This window comes from Apiospora marii (genome assembly GCF_038362585.1).
Source record: "Apiospora marii strain CBS 49790 chromosome Unknown utg000005l_segment0_segment0, whole genome shotgun sequence".
In the NCBI taxonomy this organism is placed as follows: Eukaryota; Fungi; Ascomycota; class Sordariomycetes; order Amphisphaeriales; family Apiosporaceae; genus Apiospora; species Apiospora marii.
Window position 1 is genome coordinate 5,247,652 of NW_027117377.1, and position 20,974 is coordinate 5,268,625.

General features: G+C 57.0%; 9 protein-coding genes across 9 annotated transcripts; 3 read left to right on the forward strand and 6 right to left on the reverse strand.

Moving 5' to 3' along the window:
* Positions 1-1,550: 1,550 nt before the first annotated feature.
* Positions 1,551-3,298, forward strand: PG985_009527 (acid protease; the record flags this gene model as incomplete). The annotated part of the gene is made up of 6 exons (XM_066829295.1): positions 1,551-1,665; positions 1,911-2,150; positions 2,244-2,435; positions 2,498-2,606; positions 2,690-3,096; positions 3,165-3,298. The coding sequence occupies 6 exons, from the start codon at positions 1,551-1,553 to the stop codon at positions 3,296-3,298; spliced, it is 1,197 nt and encodes a 398-aa protein (XP_066684207.1).
* A 115-nt stretch (positions 3,299-3,413) lies between these two features.
* PG985_009528 (2OG-Fe(II)oxygenase superfamily protein) lies at positions 3,414-4,300 on the reverse strand (the record flags this gene model as incomplete). Its single annotated transcript, XM_066829296.1, has 2 exons — positions 3,414-4,002; positions 4,086-4,300. 2 exons carry the CDS (start codon positions 4,298-4,300, stop codon positions 3,414-3,416), a joined length of 804 nt encoding a protein of 267 aa, XP_066684208.1.
* Positions 4,301-4,855: 555 nt separating this feature from the next.
* PG985_009529 (uncharacterized protein) lies at positions 4,856-6,341 on the forward strand (the record flags this gene model as incomplete). Its single annotated transcript, XM_066829297.1, has 6 exons — positions 4,856-4,991; positions 5,071-5,078; positions 5,160-5,167; positions 5,239-5,427; positions 5,507-5,876; positions 5,928-6,341. 6 exons carry the CDS (start codon positions 4,856-4,858, stop codon positions 6,339-6,341), a joined length of 1,125 nt encoding a protein of 374 aa, XP_066684209.1.
* Positions 6,342-6,545: 204 nt separating this feature from the next.
* Positions 6,546-9,294, reverse strand: PG985_009530 (uncharacterized protein; the record flags this gene model as incomplete). The annotated part of the gene is made up of 6 exons (XM_066829298.1): positions 6,546-7,738; positions 7,822-8,039; positions 8,113-8,212; positions 8,262-8,584; positions 8,665-8,928; positions 9,008-9,294. 6 exons carry the CDS (start codon positions 9,292-9,294, stop codon positions 6,546-6,548), a joined length of 2,385 nt encoding a protein of 794 aa, XP_066684210.1.
* A 684-nt stretch (positions 9,295-9,978) lies between these two features.
* PG985_009531 (uncharacterized protein) lies at positions 9,979-11,301 on the reverse strand (the record flags this gene model as incomplete). Its single annotated transcript, XM_066829299.1, has 1 exon — positions 9,979-11,301. The coding sequence occupies one exon, from the start codon at positions 11,299-11,301 to the stop codon at positions 9,979-9,981; it is 1,323 nt and encodes a 440-aa protein (XP_066684211.1).
* Positions 11,302-12,091: 790 nt separating this feature from the next.
* Positions 12,092-13,326, reverse strand: PG985_009532 (replication factor C subunit 3; the record flags this gene model as incomplete). The annotated part of the gene is made up of 2 exons (XM_066829300.1): positions 12,092-12,483; positions 12,549-13,326. The coding sequence occupies 2 exons, from the start codon at positions 13,324-13,326 to the stop codon at positions 12,092-12,094; spliced, it is 1,170 nt and encodes a 389-aa protein (XP_066684212.1).
* Positions 13,327-14,289: 963 nt separating this feature from the next.
* Positions 14,290-15,291, reverse strand: PG985_009533 (uncharacterized protein; the record flags this gene model as incomplete). Its single annotated transcript, XM_066829301.1, has 2 exons — positions 14,290-15,048; positions 15,136-15,291. 2 exons carry the CDS (start codon positions 15,289-15,291, stop codon positions 14,290-14,292), a joined length of 915 nt encoding a protein of 304 aa, XP_066684213.1.
* Positions 15,292-16,966: 1,675 nt separating this feature from the next.
* On the reverse strand, positions 16,967-18,106 carry PG985_009534 (uncharacterized protein; the record flags this gene model as incomplete). Its single annotated transcript, XM_066829302.1, has 2 exons — positions 16,967-17,291; positions 17,352-18,106. 2 exons carry the CDS (start codon positions 18,104-18,106, stop codon positions 16,967-16,969), a joined length of 1,080 nt encoding a protein of 359 aa, XP_066684214.1.
* An 896-nt stretch (positions 18,107-19,002) lies between these two features.
* Positions 19,003-20,395, forward strand: PG985_009535 (Fatty acid oxidation complex subunit alpha; the record flags this gene model as incomplete). Its single annotated transcript, XM_066829303.1, has 2 exons — positions 19,003-19,882; positions 19,959-20,395. The coding sequence occupies 2 exons, from the start codon at positions 19,003-19,005 to the stop codon at positions 20,393-20,395; spliced, it is 1,317 nt and encodes a 438-aa protein (XP_066684215.1).
* Positions 20,396-20,974: the final 579 nt, after the last annotated feature.

Sequence of the window (20,974 nt, forward strand, 5' to 3'; positions counted from 1 at the left end):
ATGAGGCTTTGCTGCTAGAGTAGTGTCATCGCCAACGGCCGTTGGAGCCAACAAGCGGCAGGTCCGCTGAACGTTAACCTAAAATAACGATAACGACACTTAATCCCCGCTGCATACTTATGCAGTATCAATCCCCCGAATCGGGCGGGAAGACCCTCCCTGCATCGAGTCTATCACACTGCCAACGTCATGTTCGCGAAATATCTGCATCTTCATGTTCATGTCAAATGGCCGGGAGGATACCTCCGTGACATGAAGCTCCATGCTGCCAATGAAAGCCTGCGGGCAATCGTAGGGGGGAAGAGTTATAGCATGAAGCACAAGTATGTGGTAACTGCAGTGGGTTTGAGTGGTTACTTGTGGCATTGCTCGAGGGTTGATAAACTGGCGAAGTCTCAACGGCCCAGCCAACAGAGCTTCCGGCACTGATGAAAGGTAGACATGCGGAACAGGTGGACGTTGGTCTTGTCTCAGTTAAAAGGAATCGTGTTCTGGGCGTTGGTCACCTAGAAATTGCAAGGATATGTGGCTGGAAAGGGGTTACGAATGTCATGTTTGTGCACCAAAGCCGCAAAGACGGTGTCTTGGGTTAAGTATAGAACTGGAGAAGGTTCACAGAGACAGCCATCAGAAGAGCTCTCAAAGCGTTCAATACAGATGCCAGCGCAATTAGACCTTGAAAAGAGGGGTTAAAATATCTAAACCACGAACAGCGCAGTGAGAAGTTCGCTTTGCCGCACCTCCAATTATACCCCAAGAATGATGCCAGATCACGCAACACCTCCTGGTAACGTTGCCGCATACCACCACGAGCCGCCATCCGAATGCGGACTGCTCCGGCCCCCGTCGGCTGGCCGGGTCATCGGGAACAGACCTTGACGTTGCTACCCGCTCCGCGATATATCGCCGTTGGGGATTATTGCCATTTACCCGCACTGAATTTTGCTCCAACCAACGTATAAGTCTTGCCCTGTGGATGATCGACATCCCCTCTTGACTGACTCCTGTGACGGATAAATCAGTCTCAGACTCTTCTGTCTCGCTATAACCTGCCGCACTCTGGAACATGCTGTCTATTTGTGTCGTGTGGCGTCCCCTTTTCCCCAATTCTCCCACAACGCCCGCCGATGGTCGGACGCAGACTGCAGGACGGGACTTGCTTTTTACAGATCAACAACGGCCAGACGCGTGCCCACTGACATTGTTCGTCGCGGCACTTTGTATACACTCACTTTGTACACACTCGCTGGCAGATTCGTCATGGTGGAGATTGACAACTCCAGTTTGATGAAGAGTGTGAGGAGGGGGATAGAGGTGGATTAGATTGGCGGAGGAAATTGCAAAAACCCAACCCCATCGATCATAACACGCATCAATGTCGTTGTTTTTGGAGTATTACGTTGTCTTTAATTTCACCCGTAGGATGCATTCGGCATTACTGAAGTGGCGGCACAAGAAAAGAGCCGGAAGTCCGACAAGTCTTCAGTGCCAACATCATCGAGAGGACGCGACTGGGTATGTATGCAGGTATTTTCAAAACTAGTAACATGATGTTTGGTCTCCTTCTCATCTTGCTTCTTCCAGCATTGGGCCTTGCTGCCTCCCTGGCGGATCTGGTGCAGTCCAGTGATGTAGACGCGACTAGCGGGCAGGCAAGACCACCGCGTCCCACAGCTACACCCAGAGCAGGAAACTACATCAAGGCAGCCGTCCGGAAAGAGCGGGTGGAGATCACCAACAACGCGACTACCAGCAATGGGACGGCAGCAACTGCCTTGGCCCGGCGCTGGGGCAGGCTCCCCCTCTCCCTATACGAAGGCGGCATCGTATATCTTATGGATGGCAAGTCAACCTAGCATCCTTACATTAAACAGTATAGAAAAGGCACCAGAGACTGACTTTATGCGCAGTGAACCTCGGGAGCCCGAGCCAGACCGTCGAGGTGGTCGTCGACACGGCCTCCTTCGAGCTGTACGTGAACCCCGACTGCGCCCGGGCCGCCAACCCGTCCTTCTGCTCGTCGGCGGGCCGGTACGAGGCCATGGACTCGGGCACGTCCGAGAACCTGACGATGCGGTTCGGGGTCTCGTTCGGGACGGGCGGCTACGCGGGGACGTACTTTTGCGACACGCTGTCGCTCGGGGACGACGGTGAGTCTGCCCGTTACTGTTACTGAAGTTTCATAAGTGGCAGACGACTGTAAGGTATGGAGACTGACGACTGATATATGCGTCCGTGTTTAGACTGGCCCGTCACCGGTCAGCAGTTTGGCGTCGCTACCGCCAGCGCCTACGTCTGGGCCGGCATGATCGGTCTCGGGTACGGCGAGGGGTACAACACGCATTATCCCACGATGCTGGACCGGCTGGTCGAGGACGAGTACATCAGCCAGCGGGTGTTCAGCGTGGGGCTGGGCGGTGAAGGTGATGGCAATAGTGAGTCCCCCCGATGCCCGGACTAGGATGGAGCGCACATATAGAACTGATGCAAAACTTAGGCGACATCATCTTCGGCGGCGTGGACTACCACAAGTTCGAGGGCTGGATGGAGCCCGTCGAGATCTGGCCCTCACCGGATGAACAAATGGAGCAGTTCGGCCAAGTAGGGTATGTCAGGAGAGATGACCCCCATTCGGCTCATGGCACGCCGTGACCCATCAGATGAAGCTGACACGGCGACTTACTGCCAGATACTGGGTGAACCTCACATCCCTAGCCCACACCCGCCCCAGCGCCGAAGCCACAGAACAGCTCACCCCCGCCGGTTTCACGCGAATGATGCTCCTCGACACGGGCTCGACCTTCTCGTACATGGACGCGGACATCGTCGCGGCGCTGGCCGAGCAGTTCGGCGCCACCCTGGACGACAAGCAGGGCATCTACTACGTCTCGTGTTCGTACGACGACGAGGACGACGAAGATGGGAGCGGCGGCGGACACGTCCACTTCGGCTTCAACCAGGGCGGCGTCGTCATCGACGTCCAGTACGCCGACTTCGTCATCGACCTCGGTGGCCGGTGCGCGCTGGGCGTGCAGCCGGCGGAGGTGGGGACGGCGACTTGGGTGTTGGGGGACACCTTTATCCGAGGGGCTTACAGTACGTAAACCCCCATCTATCCCTAAGGACTTTAACAGTACTGTGTTGGATTCTCTTTCTAATCATAGACATAGTCGTGTTCGACCAATACTACGACGCCGTCTGGCTTGCCAACTATCGGCCCTGCGGCGAAGAGGCGGTGGCGGACTTGGGCGAAGACCCGGGCGAGCAGCTTTGGAGCGAGATCTACGGGGGTTGCTAACAGACAGCAAGCAAACACTGGTAGACCAATCCCAAAAGTTCCCAGTATTTCTGTTGAAGACTTGTGATTATATTGATGACATTATTGCTTCGCGCGAACGCCTTAAATCGTAGCTCTAGACGTCAGGGCCCCGAATATCCTCGCCCAGCGGGCCCTGCCGCGTCCAAATGTTCATCCCAATCTTCCATCCGCTGGTGACTGGCAAGCCCGCGTGCAAGTTGCGCTCGTCCCCGGTCCCGTCGGGGTGCAGGTTCTCCCAGTAGACCGCATTCCCCACGACCGGCCGGAACGTGACCCCGCGGTCCCAAGGCTCGTCGCAATCCACAAATTCGCACCAGCGCTCGTCGCGCGGCGCCTCCAGCATGGGGAAGTTGGTGCCGCCGCCCGTGATGTCGTCCGAGGCCGCGACGTACGCGAAGAACGAGCTCAGCCGGTTGCCGCCCGTCGCGCTCGTCCGCGCGTGCGCCGCCGCGTCTGTGTACCAGTCGGTGTGGAAGTGGTAGTGCTCCCCGATGCCGTATTTCACGAGCTGCACGGGCTCGAGGTGCGCGCGCGGCACGTCGAAGCCCTGGAAGCGCAGGGCGCGGTCCTCGACGCAGCGGACGGCGGCGGAGCGCGGGACGTTGGTCGATTGCGAGGTGCGCGTCTTGCGCAGGCCCTCGGAGCCCCCGTCGGCGACGGCGGAGTGGGTGAAGGTGTCTTTTCTGTAGGTTTGGGTCGCGGAAGGTCAGACTCCTGATGGATAGTAGGCTGGGTGCTTTGGGTCGGTCTTTCTCTCTTGACTTACGTGACTTCTGTCAAATGCGCTCGCTCCTCGGGGGTCAGGAACCCTTCCAGGTAGATGACCAAGGGCGACTTGGATAGGATGTGGGTTTGGTAGGCCGGGTGTCTGCATTCGTCGGTCGAGACCAGCGGTTTCTGCGTGTCAGCATCACCGGAGCTTTGGGCGAGGCAGGTCGCTGTCGCGATCGCGAAAAGGAGCAGGTCTCTGAATGGCGCCATAGTGTATATCGGCAGGTTGTGGTAATTGCTTCAACTCCAGCAATTGGCAAACAGGAATGGTAAAAGCATCATCTTCCGGTAGATAGGCAGACCATGGGCCACCTGATAACGATATCGGAGCAACAGCCCATTGTCGTGGAGCTGCAAGCTACAGATGGTTCGGGTCGAGAGGCATCATCAAACAGACATGACTGCAGGATTGAAACGCGAGTTGTCTGCGCACAGAGGTCCGGCTCGAGTTTCAGCGGGGTAATGGTGCTGTTGGCGGCCAAGATGGAGGGCTAGCGAGGGGCAATCAGGCAGAGGTAGGGGTCTTTAGCGCTCTTCCCGTCGGACCATGGAGCCCCTCTGGCCTGCAGCTCGTCCCTGATCGGCAGCGGCACCTCTGCAGCTCTAACTGGGACGACCCCTGGCCACTAGTCATTAGCGAGTCGCATGGAAGCAACTTTTCTAACATGGCTGCTCTGAACGAGTATACCATATACCGTCAGACTTTTCTTTTCTCAATTTGACAGGAAGTAAGATATAATACAATATTGTATATCGGTCCCGAAAATGAAGCTATTATTATCGGCATGGGCGCTTTCGGTGGCGTCGGCGTCGATGGGACATAGACACGGTGGTTGGAGCCACGTGTCGGACGAGTCCCTTAAGTTGGGATTGGCACAGGGCAAAGATATGCTGGTAGGGTGTAAGTGAGTCGGCCAGTGACAAACTCGGACATCATCAACACTTCTACCACAATAATTGCTGACTTTTCGCCTTGACAGTCGTAGAGGTAGGATATATCTCACCTCTTCTTATGGGATAACATGATACCTGAGACTTGAGACTAACGGGTCCCTGAAAATGACCACAGCCTTCCACGTGAGTGCCTTTCCTCTCCCCGGCTTTATGCTGGACGCCCAGAAAGACACAGACGACTAATAGCTTCTCAGAGCGGCATGCGAAGCCCTAGCGCCAGTATGGGAGCGGGTTGAAGAAGCGTCAGAATGGACTGCCAGCGTCGACTGCAACAGATATAAAGAGCTGTGCAAGGAGTACGATGTCATCTCCTACCCGGCGATACGGCATTTCAGCAGCGACGGCAAGACGACCCCGTATCGAGGTCCCAGGACGCCTAATGCGTAAGTACATGTCTACATTCTAATACCCTCACTCCCTCCTATCATTCTATATCTCACTTACGCAATCCACTACACGCAGCATCCTATCCTACCTCAAACGCGCCCCCCGCCCCGCCGTCACGGCGCTTGAGGACGAGAAGGCCGTGACGGCGTTCCAGGCCGTCGACGACGTCGTGGTCATGGCGCAGCTGCACCCGACCCGCGATGCGCACCTGCAGACCCTGTTCGGCGCCGTCGCGGCCCGGTACTGGGACCGCGCCTCGTTCGGCGCCATCGCCAGCATCAGCCCGGGGGCCGTCGTCTGCTACAGCAACCGGGACCGCGCGGGCCAGCCGCCCACCGTCCTCTCGGACATGACGGCCGTCGACGCGATCGGCAAGTTCGTGGAGAAGTGCATGGCGCCGCTGATTGGGGAGCTGTCGCGCAAGAACGAGGGGAGGCTCTTGCAGGTGAGTTTTCAAAGTCGTGAGTGGATAGACTGCTTACTGACGAACTGAAAGTCCGGTAAATCTCTTGTTTACTACTTCTCTGACTCCGCCCTCGAGCGCGAGGAGTACGCCGCCTCCATGCGGGCCGTCGCGCGCAAGTACGAGGAGTACCTGCTGTTTGTCACAGTCGACGCCGCCGAGTACGTTGATATGGTGTCTATGCTCGGCTTGCGGCCCGAGGTGCTGCCGGCGGTGGCGGTACAAAATCCCAGCTACGGCCAGGTCTTCCCCTTCGACCAGACCAAGATGCTCTCGGCTCAGACCATCGAGCAGTTCGTCACGCAGATCGCCTCGGGCAAGGTGAAGCCCTGGGACGGGACGCCGCCACCGCCACCCAAGGCCTCTGAGTCTTCTTCTTCTTCGCCGTTGGAGGAGAAGGAGGGCAAGGACAAGAAGGACGGGGAGGGTGGACATGACGAGTTGTAATAGTGAGAAGTCATAACTATCAGATAGACCGCATTACGATGTAGACCAATATCAGCAGCAATCTGATCAATGGGAAGCGCAAGAGGCTGCAATACAAAGCGATACACGAATACGATCCCTCTTCCAACATGAATCCGCTTACTCTATTCCCACCACCAAGGCAAACGCGACTTTCAAACACACCAAGGCACCCGGCTTAGTTGACTACGGCAAACTCATAAACAGCTCCAACATCTTTGGAAAATCTGGCGTCCCCAGCCCCGAAACCGGATCCCCCCCCGGCGCCGCCGGAAACGCCATCGGCTTCGCCGCCCGCGACCCAACAGCCCCCGATTCAGAACCAGCGCACCCGCGGTTCCCGCCCACGACCACATCCCGAAACACCTCGGGGTGCGCGTACATCACCCGATTAACAAACCCCACGGGCCCCTTCCCCGCCGCGAGCCGCTCCTCGTTGATCAGGTTCAGCAAACTCCCAAACAAAGGGCACGCCGCCGAGGTCCCGCCGATGCGCACGAGCTCGCCGCGGTGCGACATGACGAAGTTGTCGCCGTTGGCCGCGACGTCGGGGTAGGCGCGGCCGAGGCGGTTGAAGCGCCCATTGGCGCTGGTGATGATGTCGCCGGGGGCATTGACGCTGCCAGTAGTGTTGGTGGTAGTAGTAGAGCTGGTCGTGCTGAAAGGGTTGCCGATGAAGAAGCCCTCGCGCGGCCGGCCGCCGTCGTACCCTGCGAACGGGAGTTGGACTTGGGCGAAGTAGTTCTCAACGTGGCGGTCCTGCCATGGCGGCCGTGGATATATGTTGGAGAAGCCGCCGCCAGAGGAAAATCGCACGGTCGGGGTCTCTGGGTTGTTGCTGTCTTTCTCCTTATCCATCTCCTTTCTGTCATGCCTCTCCGCGCTGCAGCCCGGTGACGACGACGACGACGAAGACCCGACATGATCGTGTTCTTCTCTGCCATCAGGCTTCTGGCCCGGCGGCAGCACCGTAGACCCCACCGACAGCACATACGGACAAGTCGATAAGAACTGCGGATGAAACACATCATGCCCCGGCCCCAAACACCCATTGGGCGCGGGGTCCGTCCGAAAGCTGGCGGTGCCGTCGTCGCCCGAGCCCACCAGCACCGTCGTCCCCTGCAGCGCCAGCTTCAGGATCTCGGCGCACTGCCGCCGCTGGTACGAGTAAGGCAGGTCGGCCTCCCCGCCGCTGTACGAGATGGCGATGATATTGGTGCGCGCGTGGGCGCCGCACATGAGCGGGCCCTGGTAGCCGTCCGGGCTGGGGCGGTGGGGGTCGGGGTACGACGGGTCCAGGCACTCGGGGCGGTCGCAGTTGCCGGTTTCGTTGAAGGCGGTGGAGGTGCAGTAGCTGCCGTCGATGGCGTTCCAGAGGTCTGTATACGGCAATCAGCTTTCTGCTGTTCAATAGCTGGGCCCTTGAGGAGTTTCTAAACGATTCAAGGGGTATACTGCATACTGTTGAAAAATCCCTTATACGGGGAGTCTTCTCCAGCTTGACTATTCTGGTAGTACTCGTCGTCGACCGAGTACAGAACAGTCTGCTGCGGCCAGATCAGGCCGTACGCCATTTGAAAATCGAGGTTGGCCTCCGATCCTGCACGGCGTAAGTCAGTCGTCACGCCGAGCCCGCCGTTGATGGACCGAAGCTCGGGGTGCGTCCCGTTGGGGATCCCACTACAGAGACATTCAGCAATCTCCTCTGCTCCACAGAGACTACCACTCCTCCAGGCGATTATCGACTACTTACTCTGTAAACTCCTGGAAGAAGGTATCGAGATCGTGCTGGGTGTACTTCTGCCCGAGCCCCTGAAATATGCCCATCTTGTTGTCCGGGTGCGCTTTCGTGCCTTTGGGTACACGATAGAGTCCTTTCCATCTGTTAGCATGCATACTTACTCGCAGTGCGCGAGGTCAAGAGGGCAAACGTACGCCGTATGCACTCGGGCGTGATGTACTTATCGCAATCCCCATCGAGTGGAAACGGGATATTCCATGGGATGCTGGGCCCGTCATTAGGCGCGCCCGTCTGGTTCACGGCAATCTTGAACTTTGAGGGCTCCATCTTCTTCACGGGCAGGATGAACCTATCAATGCCTTGGCCGCCTTGGTAAGTACTACGCTTCCTGCCGCGCGCCTTGTGCCTGTCGCCCAGACTCGTGAGCCGGATGCCGGGAGTGATGTAGTCAACGTGCTCCTGGACATTCTTGTGAACATGGTACCTTGTTAAGAGGTCAGCAGATGCGTAAACAAGCACTGTAATCAGTCGCTTTGAATGATCATGATCATATACCGTACTCACTCTTCGCAGGCCACCGTCTGAGCCCCACTGTCTTCGTGCTCGTAAACATGGTACTCGGCCGCGAGGAGCTTCTCAGCCTGACGAACCGGCAGATCGAGCTGGACCCATTGCCTGTTCAGAGACTGGCCTATGTCCGACGCCGGGATGCCGGTCCCGATCAGCCATTCTCTTACCGCCGCGACGCTGGCAGTGGACGGGGAGAAGAAGTCGGCTACCTCTGCCGCGGTGAGATGTTTACCGTAGTTCTTCGACGCTGGATCAGAGCTATTCAGACATTTAGCAATACTCATCCCCATATACCATTTTGTTCGACAGATCGAAAGAAAGAGAGAAAATAACGCACATGTCCATCAACAAATCATGCCCTTTCTCCAGGTTGTGCTGCGTCAGACCGATCCGCATCGGCAGCGTCGCCTGCGCATCCGCCCTCTTTAGCTTCACCCATCGCCGACTCTGCTCCACGGTCCGCCGCTCGTGCTGCACGTGCGTTTCGGGAACCGCCCGTTTGATCGTCGCAGACTGGAAGCCGGGGCTGCTCAAACTATCTCGGCCAGGATAGGATAATGGCGTTGCAGGGATCCCGGGGACCAGGAGTGCAAGGAAAGACAAGACAAGAACGCTAGGCTTCATAATGGAGATCACAACAAGACAAACCAATTGCCCGAGATGGACCGCCCAATATTGATCGACACAAATGGCAGATGCATACCTCAAATACTAAAAGTCTATGTAGGATACCGCTAGAGATCAAGACACCTGTGCTGTGTTTGCTGTTTTTAGAAATATGCCCAGAATCGCTGCAATTTGTTGCACGCCGAGAACAAAAGGGCTAGATCAGGCATCGCCGGCGTAAGCTTGACAATTCCCAGCTCCTGCAGGTTCGCTTCTGCGGCTAAATGACCAGCGTGCCACAAGCGTGCAAATGAGACTGAGACCACTTAATCTATCGCCTTCTCGAACCATGTAACACGGTGTTTCTCCGAGTAAACAATCAACCGGAGTGTCCGAGTCCAGACCTGATCCCGCCTCGCAACCCGACTGGTTCTTAGTGGCCTGGAACCTCGGAGAAGGGTAGCAGCACTGAATGATACCCTATCCCAGATCTCTCCGAGCTGAAAAGATAGCCTTCCGATGCAAACGTGGTTCGTATCAGCTCTAGTCGTGCTTTTCCTGCAGGTATCTTCGATCTGCATGCATCGTGATTGATGTACACATGCCAGCGTGCGACGATTCGTAGAACGTGATGCAAATTTGTTAGGCCATCGACCGTAAAATTCGCAGGCATGAGAAGTTCAAACATGTCGTTTGAACCGCTCACAGAAGAAAGTTATTGTCGTCGCGCGTGAGCCCGCGCCGCCGGCGCCCGCAGAGGTAATCGCACAAGTCGTCCCTTAGCTCGTCGCGCAGGTCCGGCGGCTCCAGCATGAACAGCTCGTCCATCATCATCTCCTCGTCGACGCCGTACAGCTCGCCCGTCACCATGACGTCCACCAGCTTCAGGTGCTTGCGGATCGACGACTGCAGCGCCAGCCACGACGTGCTCTTGAGCCGGATGTCCTGCAGCTCCAGCGAGTCCAGCGTGTCCTTGTGCCGCTTCAGCACCGACATGAGCTCCTGCCGCTCGCACTCGATGTTGCCCAGGCTGAGGTCCTCGAGGTGCTCCCACTTGTGCTTGGGCTTGATGACGTCCTCGAGCGCGGCGGGGAACCCGTGCTCGTACGAGTGGAAGTTGAACATGATGGACAGCGTCTTGAGCTGCGTCAGTGACGCGATGAAGTCCCGCAGCAGGCCCCGCTCCATGACGGGCCGGCACTTGTTGACCTCGCTGCCCAGGTTCGGCTCCTCCTCGAAGATGTCCTCGACGCCCGTGTCGATCAGCAGCTCCAGGTACGTCAGCCCGGAACAGGGCGCCAGCGCCCCGCTCAGGACGATGGGGTTGTTCTCGAAGAACTGCCAGCTGAAGTGGCCGGCCGTGAGCGACTTCAGCTGGATGTCCTTGTTGCCGATGGCCGACAGCAGGGTCCCGAGCTGGCGGCACCCCACGGGCTCGGGCGACGTGCCCGGCTTGACCAGGGAGTTCTTGAAGGGCGTCTTGCCCTTGACGTAGTCGACTTCGTACGTGTCGCCGCCCAGCGACATGGTGATGTCGCGCAGGCGCGGGAACTTGGAGATGGCGAACTTGATGACGGCATTGTCCATGTCGTCCTGGAGCATGCGCTTCTGGGTGGCCAGCAGCTCCTCGTAGCAGTCGTACGACGGCTTGAGGCCGTCAATGGACATGAGGGAAGGGAGACCCCGGCCGCCCGTAATGGCCGAGATGGTGTCGTTGCTGATCTGGGAGAACATGTACTGGGCGGCGAACTCCGGGAAATTGATGGTGGTGTCGTCCTGCAGGGTGTCACCAATGTAGATCAGAGACCGGACATTTCGGGCCACGGGCTCGTGCTCCGCGAAGTGGCGCAACATGTCAAAGTCATCTTTGTGGAAGTGGATGATCAGCTCCTGGAAGGCGTAGCAGGCGCCGACGTCTGCGAACTTGCTGCAGACACGGCGGAAGGAGTAAAGGTCCTTGGTCTCTAAGAAATCGCAGATGATGTGCAAGATCTCGGGCGTAGCTAGGGCGCTGTGCACGGACATGATGAAGCAACTGGCGGGCGCCAATGAGAACTATGTGTCCGTCCGTGTTCAAGTCAGACAAATTGAAATTATGGCGTTGGGGATTGATCGCAACTACTGATGTCGACGACGTGGTGGATTGGCAATAAGTGAGGAAGTGGAATGGCCGACGATCCAGAACCGACTTTCGGAAGTGGAGGTTTCGTTTGCCTCCAGTCGATGGACTGCGTTGGCAAGCGCAAGTGATTGATGCCTTTTAGTTCAGAGCGGGGCATGAAACAGTCGGCGCTGCCCAGATCAGAGCAAACCCTCGTTCGAAGCAGGTCATAGAACAACCAAACGATGCAACACGCGAAAACGAAAATGATTCTCATGAAGGATTGAAGACGGTGTTTCATTGGTAGACAGGACTGATTATATCCGGGTTTTTAGCACCCTATGAGACGGAGGCTGGCACCTGGCAGTTGGGCGCAAAACGATACAGCTACGAAGCTTTCTGGTGGCTGTGTCTATTAGGTTCATCGCCATCCAATCCCCAGAGCAGATGATCAACTGCATGGAGTACTCATGCAACTTGGTGCTGCATGCTAGAAATGCACCTAAACCCACCTACATTGCTGCCACTGCTGCTTCCAGTCTTCCAATTGCGTTCGTAAATGGCAGGTAACCGTAGTACCTTGGCCAGATTGACTTTCTTCGTAGCCTACAGAATCCTGATTTCACTACCTATACTCGGGTCTAGCGGCATCTCGTATTGGGGCCTTCACCAGTGAGGGGATAGTGTTGGTTGGAGACTGCATTATTTCTTCCCTCAACCTGTCAATTCGCATCCCTCTCGTATGACACCAACCACCGCGCCAGTCTGGATTGCTTCGCTTCCACCACCCGAAACTCTGTACTCGATCTCGGCCAGCCCGTCGAGCCAGCGGATCATGGCCTCGGGCTTGACTTCTAATGTCGACAGAGTCTCAGCAAGGGCGGTAATGATGTCGGCCAAAGCCAGACCATTGGCCACCTTCAAAGTGTTGATGGTAGAGAGACACGAGGTCACGTCGCTGGTGTTCAGTAGCGTCTGCACAATCTTCTCGATGGCCTCGGGCGGGGGCGCGGCGATGCAGTTGTAGATAGACTCGGTCGTGATGTTGTCCCGCACAATGTCCTTCTCTAGCGGTTTGGGTTCGTCCTTCAGCCGAAGCGGTGTACCTGTCGGTAGACGTTAGTAAAGACAGACAAAGGCGTAGCAGTGGAAATCAAATTTAGCAACGTACTAGACGCCTGGCATGCCTGGAGAACGTTCAACGCTCTTCGCATGTCACCCTTGCTCAGCCGGACCAGCGCATCCGTGGCGTCGGCCGAGATCTTGACGTTCTCCTCCACAATCACCTTGTCCACCAAGACGCGGATGTCGTTCTCCTTCAGCGGGCTGAACCGGAAACGGGTACACCTGGACAGCAGGGCCGGGGACAGCTTGTGGGTGTAGTTGGCGATGATGCAGAACCGCGTGTTGGCGGTGTACTTCTCCATGATGCGCCGCAGGGCCATCTGCGCCGTGTTGGTCATGGCGTCGGCCTCGTCGAGGATGATGAGCTTGAAGCTGGCCATGCCGCTCGCCCGCGCCCCGCCGCCCATGGTGAAGATCTGCTTGGTCGACGCAAAGGTCTTGATCTGCTCGCGCACCACGTCGATACCTCGGTCGTCGGAGGCGTTGAGCTCGAGCACCATCTGCCGCACGTTTTGTTCGCCGTATATCCGACGGGCCAGCGCGAGGATCGTCGAGGTCTTGCCCGTGCCCGGGGGCCCGTAGAGGAGCAGATGCGGCAGTCGATTTGAGTCGACGAACTTGTTGATGGTGGCTAGGATGTCTTGGTGACCGGACACGTCGTCGAGGGTCTCGGGTCGGTACTTCTCAACCCATGGTAGCGAGTCTTCGGCTTCGACGGGCAGGTTGGCGGCGCTGCGCTTGCCCTTGGTAGTGTTGTCGGACGAGAACATGATGTCCTTGGAGGGAGGAGCATCCACCTCCATCTCATCCCCGAAGTCGGACATGGTGGGAAAACGGAAAGTGCGGGAATTGGGTTGGAGAGAATTGTATCGCGGAAGTATGGCGTTGTTGCGATCGCAGCCGTGGTATTTGGGTGGATGGGAGGCTATGGGTTGGACAATGCAATCAAGAAGCCTGGAATTTGACAGGCAGCTTTGGCGAGAGACGCGTAAATTGGTTCACTGACGCGTTTTCGGTGGTGTCCGTGTGGAAACCGCTTTAGCTCAGCGGGCAGCAGCGGGGTTCTGTGGCTTCAGCGCCTGCCTCCGTCAACCTCCATTCTTCTCGATACTTATTCTAAACGAAGACTGCTTTACTTTGGCTTCATCCGGGAAAGTCATGTCATATCCCCTAGATGGCGAGAACGCTGCTCCCACCAGATTATGCTGTACTGTACACACCAGGGATCAATTGGTGCTATTGCATCACGTTTATTCCGTCGAATGGAATACCCGATTGGATAAACTGGCCTGTGTATGAAAAGCAGCGTAATCGCCATCAAAGAGAAAGGCCTTTCTGTCATTATTGGAGCAGCTTACTATTCCAGTATTAGCACGACTATGAATTGAACTCTCTCCGCTGGAGAGTTGCCATCATATCTAAGTTACATACCTTATGAAGCGCGAGCTGCCACTTCTGGTTCTATATCCAGCTTCGACGCAAACACATCTTGCTCACAACATCACGATTATTAGCATCTAATACGGAGTAGTAATGAAACCCTTCTTTTATGTGCAGACACAATGGTCTCATGTCAGTCAATGCCTAATGCATTTTGTCTATGTTTGTCGAGTCTCGAGGGGGCAACTGGGCAATCGTAGTGTTGCGTATCTGTACATATAAGTAGTGTTCCCCTTCCCTCGATCTTGATCAATCCTCAAAGTGCCTCTTGCTCAATACTGCAAGCAGCAACATCACAGCTATACCGGAAAACCCCATGTCAAGATTATCAAGGCCCAGTCTGTTGTTCAGTTGTTCTTCTCCATATCCCGCTTCTGCTCGGCCAGCTCGCTGCGGCACTTGGGGCAGACCAGGAGGCCGCAGTAAGGGCAGCCAAAGTTGCTCATGCTGCGCTTGACACCGCACGCCTCACACTTGGCCTTGCGCTGGCTGACCTCCCGGAACCAACCGTCGTACTGTGAGTGGAGGCATGCGCTACGCTTGTCGACATCAGTGACGGCCTTGAAGACGGTCCAGCGGGCCTCCTGCTCCGCGCGCTCGATCCGAGCCCCCTCCTCTCTGGCCAAGGCCTCGTCAGCGGCCTCGCGGGCGATAGCCTCGCGTCGTTCGGCGCGTCGGCGTTCTTCAGCCTCGGCCTTCTCTTTGGCGGCGGCGGCCTGGCGTGCTGCTGCCTCACGCCGCTCCTCCTCGCTTCGTTCCCGCTGGGCTCTGCGCTCGGCAGCAATGCGGTCCTGCTCAGCCTGGGCCTCGGCGGCGGCGCGCTCTGCCTCGGCGGCTCTCATGCGCTGCTCGAATTGCTCATTTTGAGCTCTCCAGAAGGCTTCGCGGCGGCGATTGTAGGCCTCACGGGCGAAGTAGTGGGAGGGTCTGGCCCCAAACGTCGGGAAGGTGGTGAAGGTGTACTGGCCATAAGAAAAAGAACTGAAATCTTCTGCTGCTGCGCCTCCGGCATCGAAAGGGGAAGTCTGATGATGAGCTCGGGCACGAGCATTGTCGTAGATAGCCTTGGTGTTGGCATCTGCGAGGGTCTCATAGGCCTCCTGAATCTGTTCCCAACGTCATGGATTAGCACCTCCGCTCTGTACATTACAAACATACTTCAAGGAAGGCTTCGCGGAACAGGGAAAACTTACACGCTGGAAGGAAGCGGTTGCGGTGGGGTCGTTAGGGTTTCTGTCGGGGTGGCGAACGAGGGCAAGCTGGCGGTATGCAGTACGGATCTCCAGGGCCGAAGCCGTCTCGGGGATGCCGAGCTCGGCATAGTAATCGAAAGTAGGTTCCGGAGCCATCTTGAAGGATTTACAGGTGGGGATGAGATGGAAGCAGAGTCGGTGGTGGAAAACGGAGGCGACAGTGGTGGTTCAAGGATCCTGATGCCAAAACGGAGGCGACAAATGTTGGCCCAAGGACTTTGCTGCCAAAACGGAGGCGACAGTGGTGGTCCGAGGATCTTGACGCCAAAACGGAGGCGACAATGTGGTGAATGGGAAGGTACGGAACCCAGGCTGTTGGATCGGCGGTTGCAATGTAACCAAGGAAGGTCTCTCGTTTTCTTCGGCGATTGCAATGTAACCAAGGAAGGTCTCTCGTTTTCTTCGAAAAAAATCTTCAATCCTAATATCAGTGCCTGAAAGGTGATCTAGAGTGGAAAGATGGCCAAATGACGAATGGCGAGTGAGAATGGGCGTGAGTCTCGTGTTGGTCCAAGGACTTGGATGCCTAAACGGAGTCGACAAGGTGGTGCCAAAACGAAGGTGACAATGTGGTGCCAAAACGGAGGTGACAATGTGGTAAAGAGAAAGTACTTACTGAATCAAGGCAGCAGGACCGGTGATTGCAACGGTCGAGTTGGTTCAAGGACTTGGATGTCAAAACGGAGGCGACAATGTGGTGCCGAAACGGGGGTGACAATGTGGTGCCAAAACGGGGCTGACAATGTGGTAAATGCAAAGAGTACTGGATCAAGGCCGTAGGACCGGTAATTGCAATGTGAAAAAGGAAGGACCCCTCGGCTCCTAGAACAATACCTTCAGTTGAAATATTGGGTGCCCTAAGCTAACCATTGCCGGGGGAGGTCGACTAAGCGCGGGTCCCTGCGTGACAAACGGGGGACGAGGGGTAACGGAGGGGCGCCGGCCAGGTGGACGATGCCTTCCTCTCCCTGTACTCCGGGGGTTATTCCACTAAGGAATAGCTGCCGTAGGGAGGATAACCTCTGTAATAAACGCAGATCCCAGTGAGATAAACGCCGAACGAGGGGTAACGGAGGGGCGCCGGCTAGGTTGACGATACCTTCCTTGCCCTATACCCTAGTGGTTATTCCTCCGAGGCGGGAGCAACCTTGTCAATTCAATACGGCCGGCACCTTCCGTATAAGCAACAATGGCTCGGTCTCAGGTTTACACCTTGGTGCGTGTAATAGACGCCGAACGAGGGGGAACGGAGGGGCGCCGGCCAGGTAGACGATGCCTTCCTCGCTCTGTAACCCAGAAGTTATTCCTTCTAGGCGAGAGCAGCCTTGTCAATTCAATACGGTACCTTCCGCAGAAGCACCAATGGCTCAGTCTCAGGTTTGCACTTTGATGCGTATTAACACGAAAGGGGCTACATCGTATTTGGCAACGGAGGGGCGCCGGCTAGGTGGACGATACCTTCCTCGGCCCGTACCCCAGTGGTTATTACTCCGAGGCGAGAGCAACCTTGTTAATTCAATACGGCCGGCACCTTCCGTAAAAGCAACAATGGCTCGGCCTTAGGTTCGCACTTTGGTGCGTATTAACACGAAAGGGGCTGCCACATCATATTTGCAATATCAACTGCGAGACTTCATTGTCCTGAGTGTAAGGATCGTCTGAGCTGAACTAGACTGTGCAAATTTGTTCCCGGACCAAACCAATAACGCCATACCTGACAATCGGAACGTACAGTGCTTTACATTGATAACCCTTCCGAACCCATCCGGCCTTACAGGAGCTGGTGAACAGCCTGCTCGACAGCCGCACCGGCTACACCCGCACCCAGGACGTACCACAGCCACTTGTTCTTGACCACCTCGACGCGGGGCCAGACGGAGTTGTGCGTCTCCTTGAACTTGACAAAGTCGGCGTGCTTCTCGATGTTAGTCTGCGAGTAGCGGCGCTCCTGGTGCTGCTCCGTCTGCTTGTCCCCGCCAATGTATCTCAGGAACGCGTAGTTGGCAATGCAGCCGAGGATCTCAATCGGGGCCAGCATGTCGGATCCGTACAGCAGCAGCGGGAACGAGAAGTGGACCAGAGAGTCGCCCAGGTAGCTTGAGGTATAGTGTTAGCTTCCCAATTGCATGGCTATAAGCTGACTTGACTTGACTTACTTAGGGTGTCGGACGAGACTCCAAACCCCCTCCTTGCAAACAGCGTTCTTGTTCTTGTCGTCCTGCTTGAACTCCTCCAACTGCTTATCCGCCAGAACCTCGAGCGCGAAACCGGCAGAGAAGAGACCGACAGCGACAGCCTGGATGACGGGGTGGTAGCCAGTGAGGACGGCGCCCTGGTGGTGGAAGGGCGCCGTGAAGGGCAGCGAGATGACGGTCTGGATGAGGGCCTCGGGGACGAACAGGGAGAAGAGGGCCTTGTTCCAGAAGCCGGGCTCCTTCTTAGCCTCCTCGTAGCGGGCGTCATCAGTACCGGGGGCGGCGCGGCGGCGGCGAGTAGAACGGCTGGCGATGCGGTAGAAGAGACGACCACCCCAAAGCGTAACACCGGCAAGAAGCAGCCGCTCGGGCCGCGAGAGCGTCGCGAAGGCCTGCGGGACTGTCATGCCCCGAACAACGACCTTACGGCCTACAGCACTCCACCAGCCGTTTACCATAGGCGCCACGGGCCATAGCCAATCCTTGCCCTCAACGCTGTCGGTCGCGCGGGCCACGCCGTATGCGATGAGCGCCAATGAGCCATGCACCTGCAGGCTGGGAAGAATCGTGTCCCGCAGGATCCCGATATCCAGGAGTTCTCGCCGCAGCCCGTGGTGGTATTTCACCGCCGAGGGGATCGGGGACGAGTCCAACAGACGGCCGGACTCGTTGCCCACCTGGCCGAGGTAACGACCTGCGCCGTCGACGTACGACATGATGATGTGTCACTCTCTATGGCGTGACTTCTTCTCCTTTTCTTCCCGAGCGAAACAGCTTTGGATGAAATTGAAATGAGGAACAGGACGAGGTGTTCCCGTGTGGATGGCCGGCCAATTTGAATTGCTCGTGGATGGTGTCACAGTGGAGGTTGAGCGGTTGAAACGAGTGGACAGGACGGTGACATCATATTGGAGTGCGGAGTAAGGAACGAAGCATGGGGGGTGGTTGCTGACAAACGCGGTGGCTTGCATACGGTGAATAGCCTCATTGCCACGATACGCTTCGAGGCAAGAAGCACGAGGACATCAATGCAAACGCGTCGGCACGGAATTCCGGGCTTACATGCTTTCCGCAGTCTTCTTATGCCAGGCAGGTACGAGTACAATGATCGCCATGCTAACGGGCATTTTAGCGGCAGTAGGCAGACCTCGCTCACGTAAAGACCAATAAGGAGCCACCCATTAATACTGAACTGCTTAGGGACATGGCCGCATTTTCCTTGTTGCTATTTCTTCAATTCGCATACTCATATAACTTATTATACTTGAAGAAATCCCCCTTTGATCGAATCGAAGTCAGCTTGCGGTAAAAAGGTTTGCGCGAAACGCGTCGGCGATTCTGACTTCCGCTTGTCGCACGGCAGTCGGGACTGGCAGCCAACTTATTGGGCACGTAGCAGCACAGCGTGCATGTCAGGCGCATGGACCCCCCAAGGCCCCCCAAGGCCCCCAAACCCGACACAATACCTGTAATACGCTCTCGCTGTCGTGAACCCCGAACGTTCCATCTCACTTTAACAATATTGTACACCGCTATCCTCTAAGTATATCACGAGGATGCGATTCCATCACTAATCTTTCATATTTCAATTCGCAGATTCTAAAGTTTGAAGATGGAAGCGCCCATTACCCGCTCACAGGCCAGCACCTCGGGTACCAAGCGCCCGCGGAGCCGATCAGCTTCTGCATCGGGCGAAGACAGGCCCGCGCCGGCCTTGCGCGCTGAACCCGCTGCCGCCGCCGCCGCCGCCACTGCCACAGGCTCTGAGATCGTAGTGGCCGCCCCTCCTACCCAGGCCGAGGCTTCTGAACCCGATGCCGACGTGGAGGTTCAAGTGAACCACAACCTGCCGGAGCGGCGCTACGACATCGACCCCGACGGCGACCTGCTCCTCGCCATCGGCGAGGAGTGCCCCTCCGCGACCCCGGCCACCTTCCGCGTCGACTCGCGCGCCCTGGCCCGCGCCTCGGCCGTGTTCCGGCAGATGCTGCACGGGGGCTTCGCCGAGGCGCGGCGGCCCGGGCGCGGGGGCGGCGACTGGGTGGTGCGCCTGCCCGAGGACTCGCCCAACACCTTCTACATCCTGCTGAGCATCTTCCACACGCAGTTCGACAAAGTCCCCCAGGACGAGCTCAAGGGGTCGCGCATCCAGCTCATCTACGACCTCACCATCACCACCGACAAGTACGACCTGACGCACTGCGTGCGGCCGTGGGCGGCGCTGTGGTCGGCGCTCCGGCTGCAGCAGGTCACCGAGCTCAACAACCGCAAGCAGCCGGGCGCGCACAATGCGTCGACCTACGTCGGGCTGCAGAAGTGCCTCTGGATCACGTGGGAGCTCGGCAACCTGGCCGAGTTCGAGCGCATCATTGTCGAGTTGGCCTGGTGCAGTCGCCTGGACGTCGACAACGGCAGCCTGTGGTCGCCCGTGACGGCGCACGGCACCAAGGGGGTCCTTTTCAACGAGACTTTCGAGCCCGAAGAGGCCTTTGGTCAGTTGGTCAATAGCTGATTTGACAGAACTTTGTACCAATTCCCAACCTCTTATCACTGACTTACTCCCGATAGAAACCATCCACGCCACGCGCCAGAAAGCAGTCTCGCGCCTCCTGACCCCGCTCCTGGCTTGGGTCGAGGCGCTGATCCCCGACGCCCACGAGCCGCGCGGCGGCAGCGACACGTCCAACCTGGACGCCATGCTGGGGGCGACCCTGCGCGCCATGAAGAAGTACCGGCTCTGGCCGCTGCCGAACCGCGACACGTACGCCGGGTCCGTCTACCAGCTGGTGGCCGCCCTGCGCGCCGTCAGCGACTCCCTCAGCAACGACGGCCACTTCAGCCAGCTCACCATCAAGATGAGCGACCTGGGCCGCGACGTCGACGGCATCCTGCGCGACAAGGTCGACAACAACCTCCGGCCTGTGCTGGCGGCTTGCCAGGTCGAGCATGTTGAGGCGAGGGGGCGGAGGACGGGGCTTTTTAAACCGGCGGCGGCGGCTAAGTGATGGGTGGTAGGTGGGGTGTGTACGTGCAGGTCGCTGGAGAGAGCGAGAGGGTGTTTTGGCTCGCTGCGGTTATGGAACATCTGGGATGCCTGATCAGCGTAGATTTGTCTATGTACTGCTGGCAGTTGGAACGCGTGGGACACAGTTGGGCACATTCGATTGGGACATTTACGAAGGTATGATTCGGGGCGGAAATTTGGAAATGGTAGGGCGCACAACTGGGACTTTTCACGACGGGGTGGATTCAGCGTTACTTTGACAGCAATTTGCTGCGGTTTTATAAAGTCCGTACGTTATATATTTGATCTTTCATCTACCAATTGGCTAACGTGTGATATCACCAATTGCCCTCAACTTGGACCTTTCGTGGCATTCTCCGGTCGCCTTTCTGGACATCCTGCTTGGATTCCTGGGCCGGGCTCATGTCAACAATCAGTTCGCCAGTCATCACTTCAAGACCGAGTATACCAATTGTGACATTTGAAAGAGATGGAAATGCAATTACGCCTTGACGAAGCAACTGGAATATATACCGAGAAGGTTACAATTCTATTGAAAACAAAGGTCGCAGACCACCAT